A 17,374-nucleotide genomic window follows, 5' to 3' on the forward strand; every position below is an offset into this window, starting at 1 on the left:
TGTCCGCCTCCCTGGCTTACTCACCATGACCACCCCTCTCAATGACCCCACTGGACAGAGGGGCTGCTCGGGACAGAGGGGCAGCTCGGGACAGAGGTGAAGCAGCTGCTCGGGACAGAGGGACAGCTGCTCGGGACAGAGGGGCGATAGCAGCTCGGGACAGAGGGGCGATAGCAGTTCGGGACAGAGGGGCGATAGCAGTTCGGGACAGAGGGGCGATAGCAGTTCGGGACAGAGGGGCGATAGCAGCTCGGGACAGAGGGGCGGCAGCTGCTCGGGACAGAGGGGCAGCTGCTCGGGACAGAGGGACAGCTGCTCGGGACAGAGGGACAGCTGCTCGGGACAGAGGGGCAGCTGCTCGGGACAGAGGGACAGCTGCTCGGGACAGAGGGACAGCTGCTCGGGACAGAGGGGCGGCAGCAGCTTGGGACAGAGGGGCGACAGCTGCTCTGGACAGAGGGGCAGCTGCTCGGGCGGCCCCTGGCTGACTGACGGCACTGGCGGCCCCTGGCTTACTGGCGGCACCTGGCTTACTGGCGGCCCCTGGCTGACTGGCGGCCCCTGGCTTACTGGCGGCCCCTGGCTGACTGGCGGCACTGGCGGCCCCTGGCTGACTGGCGGCACTGGCGGCCCCTGGCTGACTGGCGGCACTGGCGGCCCCTGGCTGACTGGCGGCACTGGCGGCCCCTGGCTGACTGGCGGCACTGGCGGCCCCTGGCTGACTGGCGGCACTGGCGGCCCCTGGCTGACGGGCGGCACTGGCGGCCCCTGGCAGACGGGCGGCACTGGCGGCTCCTGGCAGACGGGCGGCACTGGCGGCTCCTGGCAGACGGGCGGCACTGGCGGCTCCTGGCAGACGGGCGGCGTTGGCGGCGCTGGGCAGACGGGCGGCGTTGGCGGCGCTGGGCAGACGGGAAGCTCAGCTGGCGCTGGGCAGACGGGAAGCTCAGCTGGCGCTGGGCAGACGGGAAGCTCCGGCAACGCTGGAGAAAAGGAAGGCCCTGGTAGCGCCGGAGAGGCGGGAGACTCCGGCAGCGGCGCCGGACAGGCGGGAGGCTCCGGCAGCGGCGCCGGACAGGCGGGAGGCTCCGGCAGCGGCGCCGGACAGGCGGGAGGCTCCGGCAGCGGCGCCGGACAGGCGGGAGGCTCCGGCAGCGGCGCCGGACAGGCGGGAGGCTCCGGCAGCGGCGCCGGACAGGCGCGAGGCTCCGGCAGAGGCGCCGGACAGGCGGGAGGCTCCGGCAGAGGCGCCGGACAGGCGGGAGGCTCCGGCAGCGGCGCCGGACAGGCGAGAGGCTCCGGCAGAGGCGCCGGACAGGTGGGAGGCTCCGGCAGCGCTGGAGAGGAGGAAGGCTCTGGTAGCGCCGGAGAGGCGGGAGACTCCGGCAGCGCTGGAGAGGAGAGAGCCCCTGCAAGGATGGGCCGGAGAGACAGCCTGGTACGGGGAGCTGCCACCGGAGGGCTGGTGCGTGGAGGTGGTGACGGATAGACCGGGCCGTGCAGGCGCACTGGAGCTCTTGAGCACCGAGCCTGCCCAACCTTACACGGTTGGATGGTCCCGGTCGCCCTGCCAGTGCGGCGAGGTGGAATAGCCCGCACTGGGCTATGCAGGCGAACCGGGGACACCGTGCGCAAGGCTGGTGCCATGTAAGCCGGCCCAAGGAGACGCACTGGAGACCAGATGCGTAGAGCCGGCTTCATGGCACTTGGCTCGATGCCCACTCTAGCCCGGCCGATACGCGGAGCTGGAATGTACCGCACCGGGCTAAGCACGCGTACTGGGGACACCGTGCGCACAACTGCATAACACGGTGCCTGACCAGCACCACGCCCGCCACAGTTAGCACTGCTAGGAGCACTGTAGTGCTGAGATGGCACAGGACGTGCAAGGCTAGGGAGATGCACAGGAGGCCTGGTGCGTGAGGCTGGCACAGTCTTCACCAGACCCCTCGCACGCACCTCAGGATGAGTATGGAGAGCTGACCCCGGTGCCATTAAATCCCTGACACGCTCCGTCGGGCGAATGTCGTGCCTCATGCACCAAACCAGCAAGTCCCTCATATCACTCTCCTCCAATTTCCCCATTAACTCCTTCACAGTCTCTGCTTCGCTCACCTCCAACACCAGCTCTGGTTCTGAGCTCCTCCTTGGCTCCTCACGATAAACGGGGGGAGTTGGCTCAGGTCTGACTCCTGACTCTGCCACACTCCCCCTGTGCCCCCCCCCAAGAAATTTTTGGGGGTGACTCTCGGGCTTCCATCCGCTCTGCCGTGCTAGTTCCTCATAATGCCGCCTCTCTGCTTTTGCTGCCTCCAGCTCGGCCTTGGGGCGGCAATATTCTCCTGGCTCTGCCCAGGGTCCTTTCCCGTCTAGAATCTCCTCCCAAGTCCATCTCTCCAAGTAGTGCAGCCTCTCCCACTGCTGATTTTGCTGCTGCTGCTGTTGCTCCTCCTGCTGCTGCTTTTGCTGCTGCTGCTGCTGCCTCTGTTTACCACGCCGCTTGGTCCTTGGTAGGTGGGTGATTCTGTAAGGGCGTTCGTCTGTAGGAGGAAGAGAAGCGGACCAAAGCGCAGCGTGGTGGTTATTCATGTTTTAATAAATCACTACACATGAACAAACTAACAAAAACAAGAAATGTGAAAACGCAAAACAGTCCTATCCTGTGACAACAAACACAGTGACAGGAACAATCACCCACAAACACACAGTGAAACCCAGGCTACCTAAGTATGGTTCTCAATCAGAGACAACTAATGACACCTGCCTCTGATTGAGAACCATACTAGGCCGAAAACATAGAAATGCCCCAAAACACAGAAAAACAAACATAGACTGCCCACCCAACTCACGCCCTGACCATACTAAATAAATACAAAACAACAGAAATAGAGGTCAGAACGTGACATCATTGAACACCTGTGTGGAATGTTCGCAGCTGACGCCACACAGACACCTTTGAAAAAAAATTCACGATTTTAGTTTCATATTCAATTTATCAGCATATATGCACAACAAATAAATTCCCAGTACTCAAATAAATCTGAAAATCGCAATTATCTATTTATTATAGCATCCTCTTAGAATGAGAATCACTGTGGTGTCAATGTGTTTGATTATGTCCAAGTAGGAACATAGCTACAGGTATTTTAACTTCTACACTATAATAGTAGTAGTTGTGTGTGTTTTCTTGTCGTGCATTCGTTTTGAGTCAACGCTAATCCCGCAATATGTTGGTCCCATTCGGTATTAGCACTGTCAGCCAATGGGGGAAGTGACATGCCTGATGCCTAAATTGATGTTGTCGACCAAACACATTTCAATTTCACTTTTGAAATACAATAAATAGCCTGTTAATTTGTCGACAAAACAAGTTCATAAATTATATGTTGGCTTCACGTCTCCAACTCAACCAAAAATGAAAGTGAAAGAATGGAATTAAGCCAGTGTCTTAGATTGAACTATCCAAGCAGTAAATATATCCTTTAAATGTTGAAATTTGGAAGCGTTGTCAACTAAACACAATTCAATATTACTTTTGTAATACAGTAAATAGCCATCTTAACCACTAATGAAACAGTCTTTATTCAACCTTAAAATAAGTAACAGATCCATGGCCACATTTTGAGGCTACTGTAACTATACATTTATTCGTATGTAATGTTCATCATAGAAAGCGTGCATGTTCAAGACAGCATGCCTACTGTAGGTTGTGGCGGATCTGTTTAGATATTCACAATTGATGTTGTCTAAGTAGATTCTCGAACGACATTGATGACTTGGACTATGTAGATTTAAAGGAATTCTCAACTTCAAACCAAGTAATTTGGTTTTGCTATTTGATGAAGCACAGTGTGGTTTAGTCGCCAGGGTTGTGGGTGCGATTCCCACGGGTGACCAGTGTGACCGTATGCTAAATGACTAAAATGTAAATAACCAGTGATGGAAAAAGTACTCAATTGTCATACTTGAGTAAAAGTAAAGTTACCTTTGTAGAAAATGACTCAAATAAAAGTGTAAGCCAGCCAATAAAATACTACCTGAGTAAAAGTCTAAAAGTATTTGGTTTTAAACATACTTCAGTATCAAAAGTAAATGTAGTTGCTAAAATATACTTAAGTATCAAAAGTAAATGTAGTTGCTAAAATATACTTAAGTATCAAAAGTAAAAGTATGAATTTAAAATTCCTTAAATTAAGCAAATCAGATAGCCAGAGTCACACCCAGACATCATTTAAAAACAAAGAATTTGTGTTTAGTGATTTGTGAGTCCGCCAGATCAGAGGCAGTAGGGATGACCAGGGATGTTCTCTTGATAAGTGTGGGAATTGGACCATTTTCGGTCCTGCTAAGCATTCAAAATGTAATGAGTACTTTTAGGTGTCAGGGAAAATGTGTGGAGTAAAAAGTACATCATATTCTTTAGAAATGTTAAGTAAAAGTAAAATATGTCAAAAACATAAATAATAAAGTACAGATACAGTACTTTAAAGTATTTTTACTTAAATACTTTATATCAAAATAAAATAAGTTGCACCCTCCATCTATAAACTCCCAGTAATGTATTGGGTATTTACCAATGTTTTAGCATCACTATGCCTTCTTCAGGGTAATGTCATGAAAACTTGAACCAGGTTATGTAGACAAACATTGCAATTTGTGCCATAATGATTAAGTTAATTAGAATTAATTAGTGAAAATGTTTTTAAAAAACAATCGTTGATGGCATATTAAATATATTAGGCTATTGTTATCGTATAGAAACATCATTGAATATAGTACATCATATTAGCATCCACATACATTATTGTTTAATTCAATTTCACATATTTAATTGTTTCGTATTTCATTTCATATTTGTTACATGTAAACTTTTGGTTCAACCTTAATCTATAATGAGCATCATCAACAGGGGGAACATATTAGGTGTACACTAATAAGCTGTAGAAAGATTATTTCCATTTATAAGACTTGTTCATAAAAGAAGGAATTGTTCATAAGAAGGGCCTGAGATCAAAGTCAATATTCAGACCACTAGGGGTCAATGTTTTTAGAGAGGATATCCTGTAAGGCTCCCTTTGTCGGCTTTTCCACATGAACAGATGATGAGATAGATTACTCCCGGGGTCTTGCATGAGATGATTACCCCTAACAGGGATGTTTCGACCTGTATGTGGGTGTCTGAAGGAGGATGTTTTTATAATGCTATTGCACTGTGCGCATGATCCACATTTGTAGTTCCCATTTGGGATAGGTGTCAAGAGTGTCTGAGTGAGCTCAGGGGGCATGTCAGATCTCACCAAGCTATCTCCAATATTGTGACCACGCTTATAGACCACCAGCGGGCTTTTTTTTTTGTCTGATTGCAGAATATGCCAGTCCTTTTTCAGGATTGCTTTCATTTTCTCCGAACCCTTGGTGTATTTAGTGCAAAAGATGGTTGCGTTGTTTTTCTTCTTTGGTTGAGTTTTAAGTAATTCCTCTCTTGGTTTTTGAGATATTTTCATCATTGCAGCATCAAGAGTTTTGTCCTTGTAGCCTCTCATTTTGAATTGATCTGTCATTTTTTTTAGCATTGTTGTCAAAATCTTTCTGGTGGCCACAGATTTGTTTAATCCTGCATAACTGGTTGACCATTCTTGAGGGGAAGGGGATGCATACTATTCACACATAGCAAGGCATTGCGGTCTGTGGGCTTTGTATATAAGTCTGTGTGTACTGCATCATTATATTTGATGATCTATAAGTCCAGGTAGTGTATTTTTCTCTCATCAGTCTACATGGGGATTTTAAGGTATTCAGAGCTCTCGTTTAGTAGAGTTTGGAATTAATTTAGTTCCTGCTGACTTCCTTCCCAGAGCACAAATACATCATCTATGTATCTCTTCCATAGGATGGTTTTAGAAACTTTCCCTGCAGAAGGCACAGTGATGCAGAAACGTGGGCAAATACCCAATAAATTACTGGGAGTTTAGATACGGAGTGAGCGACTTTCTTTATTTTGATAGTTTATCGTTTATTTCCCCACAAAAACACATTTTTCTGGGTGTGCACCAGCTCATGTTTTTTAATCTGCTTAAGTCCTTTACACCACTGTAAATAACACACATATGGGAGGTTTTATATGGAGTGTGCAACTTTCTTTATTTTGATATAAAGTATTTAAGTAAAAATACTTTAAAATACTGTATCTGTACTTTATTATTTATGTTTTTGACATATTTTACACTTACTTAACAACATTCCTAAAGAATATAATGTACTTTTTACTCCATACATTTCCCTGACACCCAAAAGTACTCATTACATGTTGAATGCTTAGCAGGACAGAAAATGGTCCAATTCCCACACTTATCAAGAGAACATCCCTGGTCATCCCTACTGCCTCTAATCTGGTGTACTCGCTAATCACTTCCACTATATTTAAAACCAAATACTTTTAGACTTTTACTCAGGTAGTATCTTATTGGCTGACTTTCACTTTTATTTGAATAATTTTCTACTAAAGGTAACTTTACTTTTACTCAAGTATGACAATTGAGACTTCCGGAAATGGCTAAGCTCTAACAAGACGTGTCTGCGTAGCGTCCTCAAACTTTCAAACCTTTTTAAGGCATTTGACATGGTTTACCTTTTCGTCAATAGTGAGTTGGAAGTTAAAACATCTATTGTATCGTCAAATTAAAATATGCCCAATATGTCAAAGCCTCAGACAAGGCATGGAAAAATGCCCCTCTCTGACAGCCCTTCTTCGAATTCGGCAGATGCTAGCTCGGAAGAAGCACCAGCATGGTTCAGAATGGAGATAGATGGACAAGGGTATAACAAAAATCCAAGAGACACTTTCTGAACACCTCAGCAAAATTGATGTACTGGTCGATAAACTCCACGAAGACCAGATAGCCACAAAGGGACGAGTGACAAAGTTAGAAAAAGCCCATGCTGACCACCAGGCTGCCATCCTGGACGTCCATGAGGAAGTGGACCAAAAATACAAGAACTGAGAATTTGAGACTTCAAGGTTTCCCAGAGGCCGTGGAGGGAAGAGACGTGATCTGCTTTCTACAGGAATGGATTCCCAAAATTATGGATCTACCCCCTCCCGCGCACCCACTGGAGATCGAGAGGGCCCATCGCACCCTACGGAGGCGGCTGCCTGGCCAGGTTGCACCCAGGGCATTTGTCATTACATTTCTACACCAGAACACTGTTCGCATCCTGTCTGCTGCCCGAGCAAAGGGAGAGCTCAAGTATGGAGATGCCAGAATCATGATCTTTCCGGATCTTTCTCCCACACTACACAAGAGAAGGATGGCTTTCTCCCCACTGAAGAGACTTCTACGTCAGGCTGGCTTGGCATACGACCTGAGCTACCCAGCGACTTTGTGGATCGAAACCAAGAATGGTGAGCGCACATTTGACTCTGTGAAGATGGCTGAAACATACATGAGGAAAGAACTTCCTGACTTGTTCACGTCTACTACATCCCGAGGAACTGTCTTTTGAACTTGGAAACAGTGGATAGTGAACTGTTAGCACATGATGAAACAACGAAATTACTCATATGATCGACTGGCTGGATGGCTGGCTAGATGGCTAGTGCGATAATGACTAGCGAGGTAAAGTTGGATGTTAGCTAATGTTGGCTGTGCTACTTAGCCAGCTCGCTAAGTTTACAAGGTTGTAGCTTTAGCTACTATACGTCCACACTATGCCAGGTAGTTATAATTTTTCTGTACACTTTAATTTATGCAGAGAGGTCCAGCCGGGTTTGGTTAAATAGTTAAGTGGCATTTGACTGGGTTTCAAGCCTAACTATGTTTATATTACTTCAGGGAATATTAGCTACTATTACGTTTGCTGGCTTGTTTATTGTTAGAGATATATGCTAGCGTTACTGATACCGGGACCGGGATAAGTTACTCGCTGGCCGCCTATTTGCCAACTAGCTGATAGCTTTACACTTGTGTATGTGCATACGTGTGTGTGTGTGTGTATATATATATATTTTTTTGGGGGGGGATAGTGAACTCAGGAGGATGGTGATTGTTTAACTACTTGTCCCTATTTTATGAGAGATGATTGTTATCGTCTGTTAAAGGTTTTCATTTATACATCACAGCTTGAGGGGGTTGGGTGGGATTGTGGTAGGGTCAGGGTATTAGCTCACGAGATGTTTACTACTTTAAATTTTCAAGTTGTATACACTCAATGCAATTTTGTTTCTTTCCTTTTCCCTATTTCTTATTTTCTTTAAAGATGTCTGCACCTAATAACTATACTTTTATGACACTTAACATTAGGGGTACTAAATGCCCAGTCAAGCGCAAACGCATTCTGTATTATCTAAAGCAACATAAGGTTGATATAGCTCTTCTTCAGGAGACACACCTGACTGACTCTGAGCATGACAAACTGAAGAGAATGGGTGGGCCAAGTGTACTATTCATCTTTCACATCTCGGGCAAGAGGGGTGGCCATACTCATTAATAAGCATTGCCCCTTTCAGATACAATCTCAGAATAAAGACAAAGGGGGAAGGTTTGTGATCATTCAAGGTTTCATTAATATTGAGCCCATTACCATTGTGATTGTGATTGGTCCTAACCATGATGATCCTACATTTTACAAAGACATCTTTTTAAAGTTAATATGCCCATCATCAGAGATAATAATGGCAGGGGATTTTAACTTGGTACTGGACCCTTCCAGTGATAGATCTTCCTCTAATAGTATCAACCTCACACAGGAAGCTAAAATGTTAAAAGCAGAAATTAAACACTTTGGACTCGTAGACTTATGGAGATTTCACAACCAAAGGGTTAAAGAATACTCATTTTACTCCCCTGTCCATAACAATTACTCTAGAAGAGACTTATTTCTTATTCCTGCAGCCAGGGGAAGTTTATTTACTGGGTGTAAGTACTTACCATGATGTATATCAGATCATTCTGCCCTGCTGGCTTCAGTACCCGTCAGTAGAGCACAGCCACCCTCAAGAAGATGGAGGTTTGGTACATATTTACTAAATAGTCCCACATTTGTAACATTTCTGAACACTCATATATACTTATTTTTTAGCACCAATAACAACTCTGCCTCTTCCCTAATTTTATGAGAAGCTCTCCTTGCATATCTGAGGGGGCAAATCATATCCTTTAGTTCAGATGCTTGTCAGATGTATAAGGCTCAAGTAGATTCGTTGGAGAATGAAATTACAGATCTGGAAAATGAACATACTGTAACATTTGACGACTCAACTCTACAAAAATTAGACTCAAAGCGATTGGAATATAACACCCTGACGACCCATGAAGTGGAAAATGCTCTCAGGAGAACAAAACAAAACCACTACGAACATGGACATAAAGCAGGAAAGTTGCTTCCTTGGCAGATAAGACGAGAGGATGCTAGTAGAGTTATTAGCTCTATTAAGCTACCCATTAACACAGTTGTTCACAGTCCTGAGGAAATGTATCCAGTCTTCAGGGAGTTTTATGAAACATTGTACAAGTCATGAGTTTTTGAACAAACTCAATTTACAAACTTTAATGATGAGGATAGAGAGCACTTGGAGAAAGAGATTACATCAGAGGAAATTAGGGAATCCATTTTCAACACTGCTGGGGGACAATCACCAGGGTTAGACGGATTCCCTACTGAATTCTATCGATCCTTTTTATCCAAACTAATTGAGCCTCTTTACAGTATGTTTAATTATGCCGAAGAGACAGAAAAGCTCCCAGACACAGATCACAGTTTTGTTAAAACCTGGGAAAGATCCTATGCTTTGTGGGTCGTATAGACCAATATCTCTATTGAACACTTCATATAAGATTCTTGCGAAACTCATTGCTCTTAGACTGGATAAGGTTCTACCTGACTTGGTTGATATGGACCAAACAGGCTTTGTAAGAAACCGCTCATCTCCTGATAATATCAGAAGATTATTTAATATTATGCATTATGTAGAGAATGACCGGAAAAAGCTTTTGACCGCATAGAATGGAACTATCTGTTTGAAGTTTTACAGAGGAAGAATATTGGACCTAAGTATGTAGGTCTGATTAGATTACTGTACAAATGTATTATATTTGTAGCAAAACCAGATTCATTAAATTGGCAGAGCTATTATATGGAAGAGTGACACTCCGCCAAGCAAGCAGATGTGGCTAAAATAACTATCTTCCTATATTCCATCTGATAGAATAACATACAATTGACGTAATAAACGCTTTGAATTTACTGATGTCTGGGGGGACTTTCAGTAGTTTCTAGAGACGTCACCTTAGCTGCCTCATTACTACTTTCTTCATGAATCTATTATTATTATTTGTTTTTGTGTTGAATCATTTATTTTCTAGCATGGAATGTGAAGGTCATTCTGTTTCTTTTTTTGTTGTTAATCAGTGAAGTTAATACCGGTAGAGGGGAGGGAGGGGGGAGTTCCTGTGTTGGGGAGGGAAGGGAATAACGGGGCATTATCTGTATCATATTCTGATGATTGTTAAATTGTAACAAAAAAATAAATGGCAATAAATATATTGTAAAAAAAAAAGTATGACAATTGAGTACTTTTTCCACCACTGGTTATTTACATTTTAGTCATTGAGCATACGGTCACACTGGTCACCCGTGGGAATCACACCCACAACCCTGGCGACTAAACCACACTGCTTCATCAAACAGCAGAACTAAATGACCTGGTTTGAAGTTGAGATGACATGGTGCAAGTGATCAGTGCCGTTCGAGATTCTACATTGACTACAGCAATTGTGAATATCTCCACAACCTACAGTATGCATGCTATCTTGAACATGCACATTTTATATGATTAACTTTACATATGAATACATGTATAGTTATAGTAACCTCGGTGGCCATGAATCTGTTACTTATGTTAAGGTTGAATAAATACTGTTACATTAGTTTGTAAGAGAGCCTTAACTTTAGGCTATTACCTGTATTACAAAAGTAATATTGAATTGTGTTTAGTTGACAACATCAATTTAGGCTTCAGGCATGTCACTTCCCCTATTGGCTGATGGTGCTAATACTGAATGGGACCAAAAAATTGTGGGTTTAGCTTTGACTCAAAACGAATGCACAACAAGAAAACACACACAACTACTACTATTATAGTATAGAAGTCAAAATACCAGTAGCTATGTTCCTACTTGGACATAATCAAAAACATTGACACCACAGTGATTCTCATTCTAAGAGGATGCTCTAATAAATAAACAATTGCGATTGTCAGGTTTATTTGAGTACTGGGAATTTATTTGCCGTGCATTATTGCTGATAAGTTGAATATGAAACTAAAATCGTGAATGTTTTTCAAAGGCGTCCGTGGCGTCAGCTGCGAACGTTCCACACAGATGTTCAATGAGCGATTGAGTTCTAGGAAACTCACTATGTCTACTCTCATTTTAATACATTCAAATCCACTACTGTAATGAAAATAAAAGCCAATAAACTGAATATTTACTGTCAAAGTACTATCTTATTCAAATGTTGAATTAGGTCTATTTTATTTAATTCGACATTTCATGCCCATTCAAGTGGTTTTGACAAACTTTTATTATGTGGACGGCTACTATGTCATAATGTACATGATGTCATAATGAAGCATTCTTTTGTTAAATGAAGACATACCATAGACAGGTCATTGATGCTATTCCTGAACTGAGGTAGGACCTATAATTTAATGAAATAATCTCAAATACACTACTTTTATCTTATGAGAACTTTATTTGATCAATAACTGTAAGAAAAACGGTTATGTTTTGTGATTTGTGACAAAAAAAAGTATTTATTTAAACTAGGTATTGTGGTCTTAATATATTCTTGAAACTGTACAGTCAAATCCTACGTGAGCAAATTATCTGGAAGTCCAAATTGAAGGTAGGCCTTAGTCTGTGAATCTTTCATTTTTATGAATTTGTGAACATTTTGGCAGGAATTGGAATGTCCTTTGAAAGTGGAAAAACACTAGTTCATAAAAACAACTTTGATCAAATTCTATTGTAATATATGTAATTTATTCTATATTCTTATTCTCAAACATATTGTTTGCTCTTCCACTGTGACTCTCACAGCCATGAAAGACAGAGGGAAGTCCAGGACTAGGACACAAGAGACCAGTCAGAACAGTTCTGAGAACAGCCTGACAGACATCCTCAGTGTCCGGTGTGCCAGTGATATTGTCCTACAGCCAATGCCACCAGGGAGAAAGAATAGCCGATCCCACTTCCACAACATGGATGTGATTAAAGAGAGGGCTGACATGGGAAGGCTTCCATTGGCCACTCCACCCATCAGGCTCCCAATGCTCACTGTGACCTCTCTCAATGCCCAAAGGAACAAAAACACCCTCAAGGTGCCTCGCATGCCTCGTCTGCAGCTGGAGGGACAGATGGGTAGCAAGCCTCTGGGTCCGGTTAAAACCAAAACCGGAGGGAGCACATTGATCTCCAGCCACAAGAAGGAGCCAGAGGTTAAATCCAGCAGACCACAGATACCAGGAAGCATCCCTAGGAGACCCAATTTATGCTCCACTGCAGCCAAGGCAGTAGCTCCTTTATCTGGGACTCCATGCAGCCAGTCTGAGGTCAGGATCCAGGCCAATCCTCTCAAGAGGTCTAACATCCAGGACCAAAGGCCCCGCTCTCCTCCTGCTCAGGCCAGACGGTCTCTGCCCGACGGAAGCCTCTTGCAACCGCCATGTTCTCCTGTGGATGTCCTCCAGCCGGAGGTCCAGGCCAGCAGAAGCCTGGCTCGACCCAAGACCGGGATAGCTAGGATAACAAGACATACTGATGGCAGCACTCTGAGGTTCCCTAACCAGACCTTAGAGATTATAAACTACATGGGTAGGAGGGAGAGCACCAATTCTTTCCCTGTGCTGCCAACCATTGCAGTGTCAGCCTCACCTCCCCTGATGGCCATCCCATTGCCTACCCCAATGGTCAGCTATGTACCTGACCTTCTGGTGCCTACTCCATCTGCATCTCCGGTTCCTTCCAGCCGAGTGCCTGCCCCACCTGCCTCCCCAGTGCCAGCCCGGCCTGCCAACACCAGATCACGGCGTGTGTCGAAGAAGATCCAGCTATTACAGATCCAGTCTGCTATGCTGGACCAGCAGCTTCCAGAACAACTGGGTGACAAACAAATCATATTACCCTCTGAGCCCCTGTCCTTCAGTAGCACTGAGAGGATGTTCCTCTGTGGTCCACCTTTAGTCTGCGGAGATGGCTGTCACCCCCTGACCAGACATACACCCAGCCACACAGGTCGCACCGACCACTCCCCTTTACTGACCAGTGGGAGAGCCGTGCAGGCGGATGAGAAGTGCCCCTTTGATACCCTCTTGACCCCCTTGGTCCCACTGGCAGAACAGCCTCCTATCAAGCGGGGGCACATGCCCGCCTCCCGTGCCAAGGCCGAGCGGGAGAATAGACAACGAGGGCGTAGGAAGAGAGTGAAGCCCATTCACTGGGACGTTAACTTTAAGTCTGGGCCTTTCTTCCCAGTGTGTGTCTCTCCATCACTGCCCTCTATCTTGGAGGTGGATGAAGAGTCTCTTTCTGAAGAGATGGAGCAAAGCCAGTTGTAAGGGGTCGCACACACACGTCTTAATTTAATTTATTCTGTACCTTTATTTAAATTGTGAAGTTAGTTAAGAACAAATTCTTATTTACAATGACGACCTACCCCGGCCAAACCCTAAACCGGACGACACTGGGCCAATTGTGAGCCTCTTCCTGAAGATGGACTGCTTCAACCCCTTAGGAGTATCCAGAGTATCTAGTACGCTGATGTGATGATAGAATATGTCCCTCAGTATGAACTAGAGATTAATATTAATCCACTTGTTATTCTAGTTAGGCAAATGTTAATTTATCATCACCATGTTCCAAAGAATTCTGTTTCTATAAAGTTTTATTGCAGTTGAAAATGATCTGTGGTGTGTGTTGTTGGTTTCTTGTGAGCTATGAAGTATACCCTTTTAGTAGAATGTTTATTTCTTCATTGGATTTGATGACCAAAGAGTAGAGGTAAGTGCTGATCGGAATAAAATAAGTGAAGTTCCGATTCAAATTTGTATTATTCCGAAGGAGGTACATCTGACGCGAAGAGGCCCTGTCTCAACTTGCACATGTAAGGGAAGCAGACAGCTGCAGATGAAATATAACTGCTGGGTTCTGCGGTAACCAGGTCTCTCTTGCCAAAATAACCCACTTTTGCAAGAAAGACCTGGATAGTGCCACATAAGAAACACTTATATAAATTATTCCTTTTATACGAATAAAAACCACCCCTTTATCTGGAATATATGTAGTGTTGCCTTACATTTGTGAAATATGAATGACATTTGCTTAGCCTTCCAACTGTGCTTCGTTTAAAATACCGTTGGTTGGACTGCGAGGAAGAGACTGTATTGTTTTTCTTTTGATCTGAAGCCTGACACTGTACGACACGTCATGTCTCATCCTTCGTCTTTTGAATAAAACTTCCTCAGCATGATTTTATTCTAACATTATCCATGTTTGTTTTTTTCAACCCTCAAAAACAAATGTTGATCCCCATGTAACGACGCGTGATATTCCACAGGGGGGCACTAAAGTTCTGTAAGAAAGGAGGTTGAACACTTTGTACCTTGAACACCATCTAAACTAACACACAGCCTCAACTATTTAAATGACAGAAATGTAGGGTATGTAAACATTATATAAAGTGGCACAGTTTAAATGACTAGTGATACATTTATTACATCGAATAATTCATTATTAAAGTGGCTAGAGATTGAGTCTGTATGTTGGCAGCAGCCACTCAATGCATTGCCATCAGCCATCGAGAGAATGTCTCCTATGAAATCTATAAAAGCTATCCAACTGCCTAAGTTGTACCTAATGAAAGCGTAAAATAATTAACCATTTTAAAATCTCTATATTTGACACATTATTTCTATTTTATGACTGAAAATATCCATGTAGAATGCCAGAATGAAGCAACACGGAAGGCAACTCAACGGCTTTAGTGTAGTTCTTCATTAAAGTATTTAAACTGGAACAACCATTTTAGTAATGGATTCAATATATCCAGTAAGAATTCCGGCTCTCACAGACCTGTTAGTTTTTCTTTAAGAAGCCCTCCTGTTCTCCACTCATTACCTGTATTAACTGCACCTGTTTGAACTCGTTACCTGTATAAAAGACACCTATCCACACACTCAATCAAACAGACTCCAACCTCTCCACAATGGCCAAGACTAGAGAGCTGTGTAAGGACATCAGGGATAAAATTGTAGACCTGCACAAGGCTGGGATAGGCTACAGGACAATATGCAATCAGCTTGGTGAGAAGGCAACAACTGTTGGCGCAATTAAAAGAAAATGGAAGAAGTTCAAGATGATGGTCAATCACCCTCGATCTGGGGCTCCATGCAAGATCTCACCTCGTGAACCATCCACCAGGAAAAACTTCCCCTGAACAGTGAGATAGACGACATTTGTCATCTGCCTATGAGATAGCCAGAAGCATCTCATACACTTATTTTCTCTGATCTGCAACTATTCTGTTGTGTCTATAGAACTGTACTGCTCTCCAGTCCCTGTTTAAAAGCGCTTGGGGAGAAGCAGCAATGCATTTCTCACAGTCTTGTTTTCCAGGCATTTTTCCCCATTCGGATAAAGTTCATCAAGGAATCTTCAACTGCATCCACCTCTATTGTCGACCAATACCTTTTTGTTCCTTTGTCACCTTTGTATAGAGATGGCATTATGAATGACTACATTAAATAAAGGTTGACTACAATACAGTACTTGAACATCTCTCTGTATTAACTCTACAAGGTTACAGCTGTATCTGCAGAGACTGTGTTGAAATTAAACTAACAATCCCAACTAAATAACTACATAGATAAGGATGTGAGAGGAGAATGTGCAATGCTGACATCAAGGCAGACTCAATCTGTATGGAATCTAAGCCCAACAATCTGTTTGCAATGTAAACCTTCTAATAAAAGCAATACCTATTAAATCAAGTTCCCTCCCTCAAGAGAAACAATGTAAAGCGTGGTAATCCTTCTGTGTTATCATCTATCCTGACACACTAGTTCCAGATCTAACGTCTTGACTTGTGTCCAATCCAAACCGAACCGTTCTGTGCTGGCATGGTTGGAAATACACTAACTGATAAAGACAGGATTGATCTGGACCAGCACAGTATGGCCCATAAGTTGACACTACAGATTGAAAATGCACTGCCTGAAGGCAGTAGGAAACATGCTTACCGTGTGAGCCTCTCTTTTGTCCCAGTCTTCCCTTGGTTATTGGTTGTTTGGCCCGAATCGCTGACATCTCTCCTGGAAAACATGTTGAAAAGGACATTGTAATTAAGAATAGGTCCATGTGTATGTAAGGTATAGGCATACCGGTCAGATTTTCTTCATAGGATTCTTCAGATGACTCCTCTTAGAGTCATTCTCTGATGCGCAGTGGCCGCAGCATCCATTTCTTCAGACATAATAGTTTGTAAAAGACAAAAAACAAAATCAAATTGCAGCAAGTTAAATCAATGCACAACAAATTAGAGTCAGCATTTTTTGCCAGAGTGAAAATGCACTGACTGAAGACAGTAGTAAAAATGTTTACCGTGTGAACCTCTCTTTTGTCCCAGCTTTCCCTTGGTCATTGGCCCGAATCGCCGACATCTCTCCTGGAAAACATCAGTGGGAATCATGTCAGTTTCACCCAATCCAACCTATGAACCAATCCATAAGCGATAACTGTTGGAGCAGCTCAAAATGCAGGTTTATAACAGCTGTGCCATTCAAGCCTATTGAATATGGTATGAGAGGGACGGCTACAGCCACACAAACCCTACAACCATGTAGTGAGAGGGGAACGCACAATACCATGCTGAAATGAAGGCAGACTCCATCAGGGTGGATCCTAACCTTTTTCACACCACTGTACAATCCAAACGGAACCGTTCTGTGCTGGCATGGTTGGAAATACACTAACTGACAGAGATGGTCGCCTCGATTCGCGTTCTTAGGAAACTATGCAGAATTTTTTTTTTTTTATGTATTATTTCTAACACTGTTCCCCAGGAAATCTTAAGTCTTATTACATACAGCCGGGAAGAACTATTGGATATAAGAGCAACGTCAACATACCAACATTACGACCAGGAATATGGCTTTCCCAAAGTGGATCCTCTGTTTGGACCACCACCCAGGACAATGGATCGGATTCCTGAAGGCGACCAAAAACAATGGCGCCCCAGAAGAGGAAGGCGGAGCGGTCTTTTGGTCAGGCTCCGTAGACGGGCACATCGCTCACCACTCTCGAGTATACTACTCGACAAT

The 17,374-nt window shown here is 44.0% G+C and overlaps 2 protein-coding genes across 2 annotated transcripts; one reads left to right on the forward strand and one right to left on the reverse strand.

Moving 5' to 3' along the window:
• Positions 1 to 1,540: 1,540 nt before the first annotated feature.
• Positions 1,541 to 16,460, reverse strand: LOC149985533 (uncharacterized). The gene is made up of 3 exons (XM_090184404.1): positions 16,295 to 16,460; positions 1,672 to 2,540; positions 1,541 to 1,567 (listed from the first exon to the last, which is right to left on the reverse strand). The coding sequence occupies exons 1-3, from the start codon at positions 16,431 to 16,433 to the stop codon at positions 1,541 to 1,543; spliced, it is 1,035 nt and encodes a 344-aa protein (XP_090040530.1). The 5' UTR covers positions 16,434 to 16,460.
• On the forward strand, positions 11,993 to 13,957 carry LOC149985534 (uncharacterized). Its single transcript, XM_090182046.1, has one exon. It carries the CDS (start codon positions 12,101 to 12,103, stop codon positions 13,613 to 13,615), a length of 1,515 nt encoding a protein of 504 aa, XP_090038172.1. The 5' UTR covers positions 11,993 to 12,100; the 3' UTR covers positions 13,616 to 13,957.
• Positions 16,461 to 17,374: the final 914 nt, after the last annotated feature.

The sequence above is a fragment of the Oncorhynchus mykiss genome, chromosome 1 (genome assembly GCF_057628025.1).
Source record: "Oncorhynchus mykiss isolate SJ-2025 chromosome 1, ASM5762802v1, whole genome shotgun sequence".
In the NCBI taxonomy this organism is placed as follows: domain Eukaryota; kingdom Metazoa; phylum Chordata; class Actinopteri; order Salmoniformes; family Salmonidae; genus Oncorhynchus; species Oncorhynchus mykiss.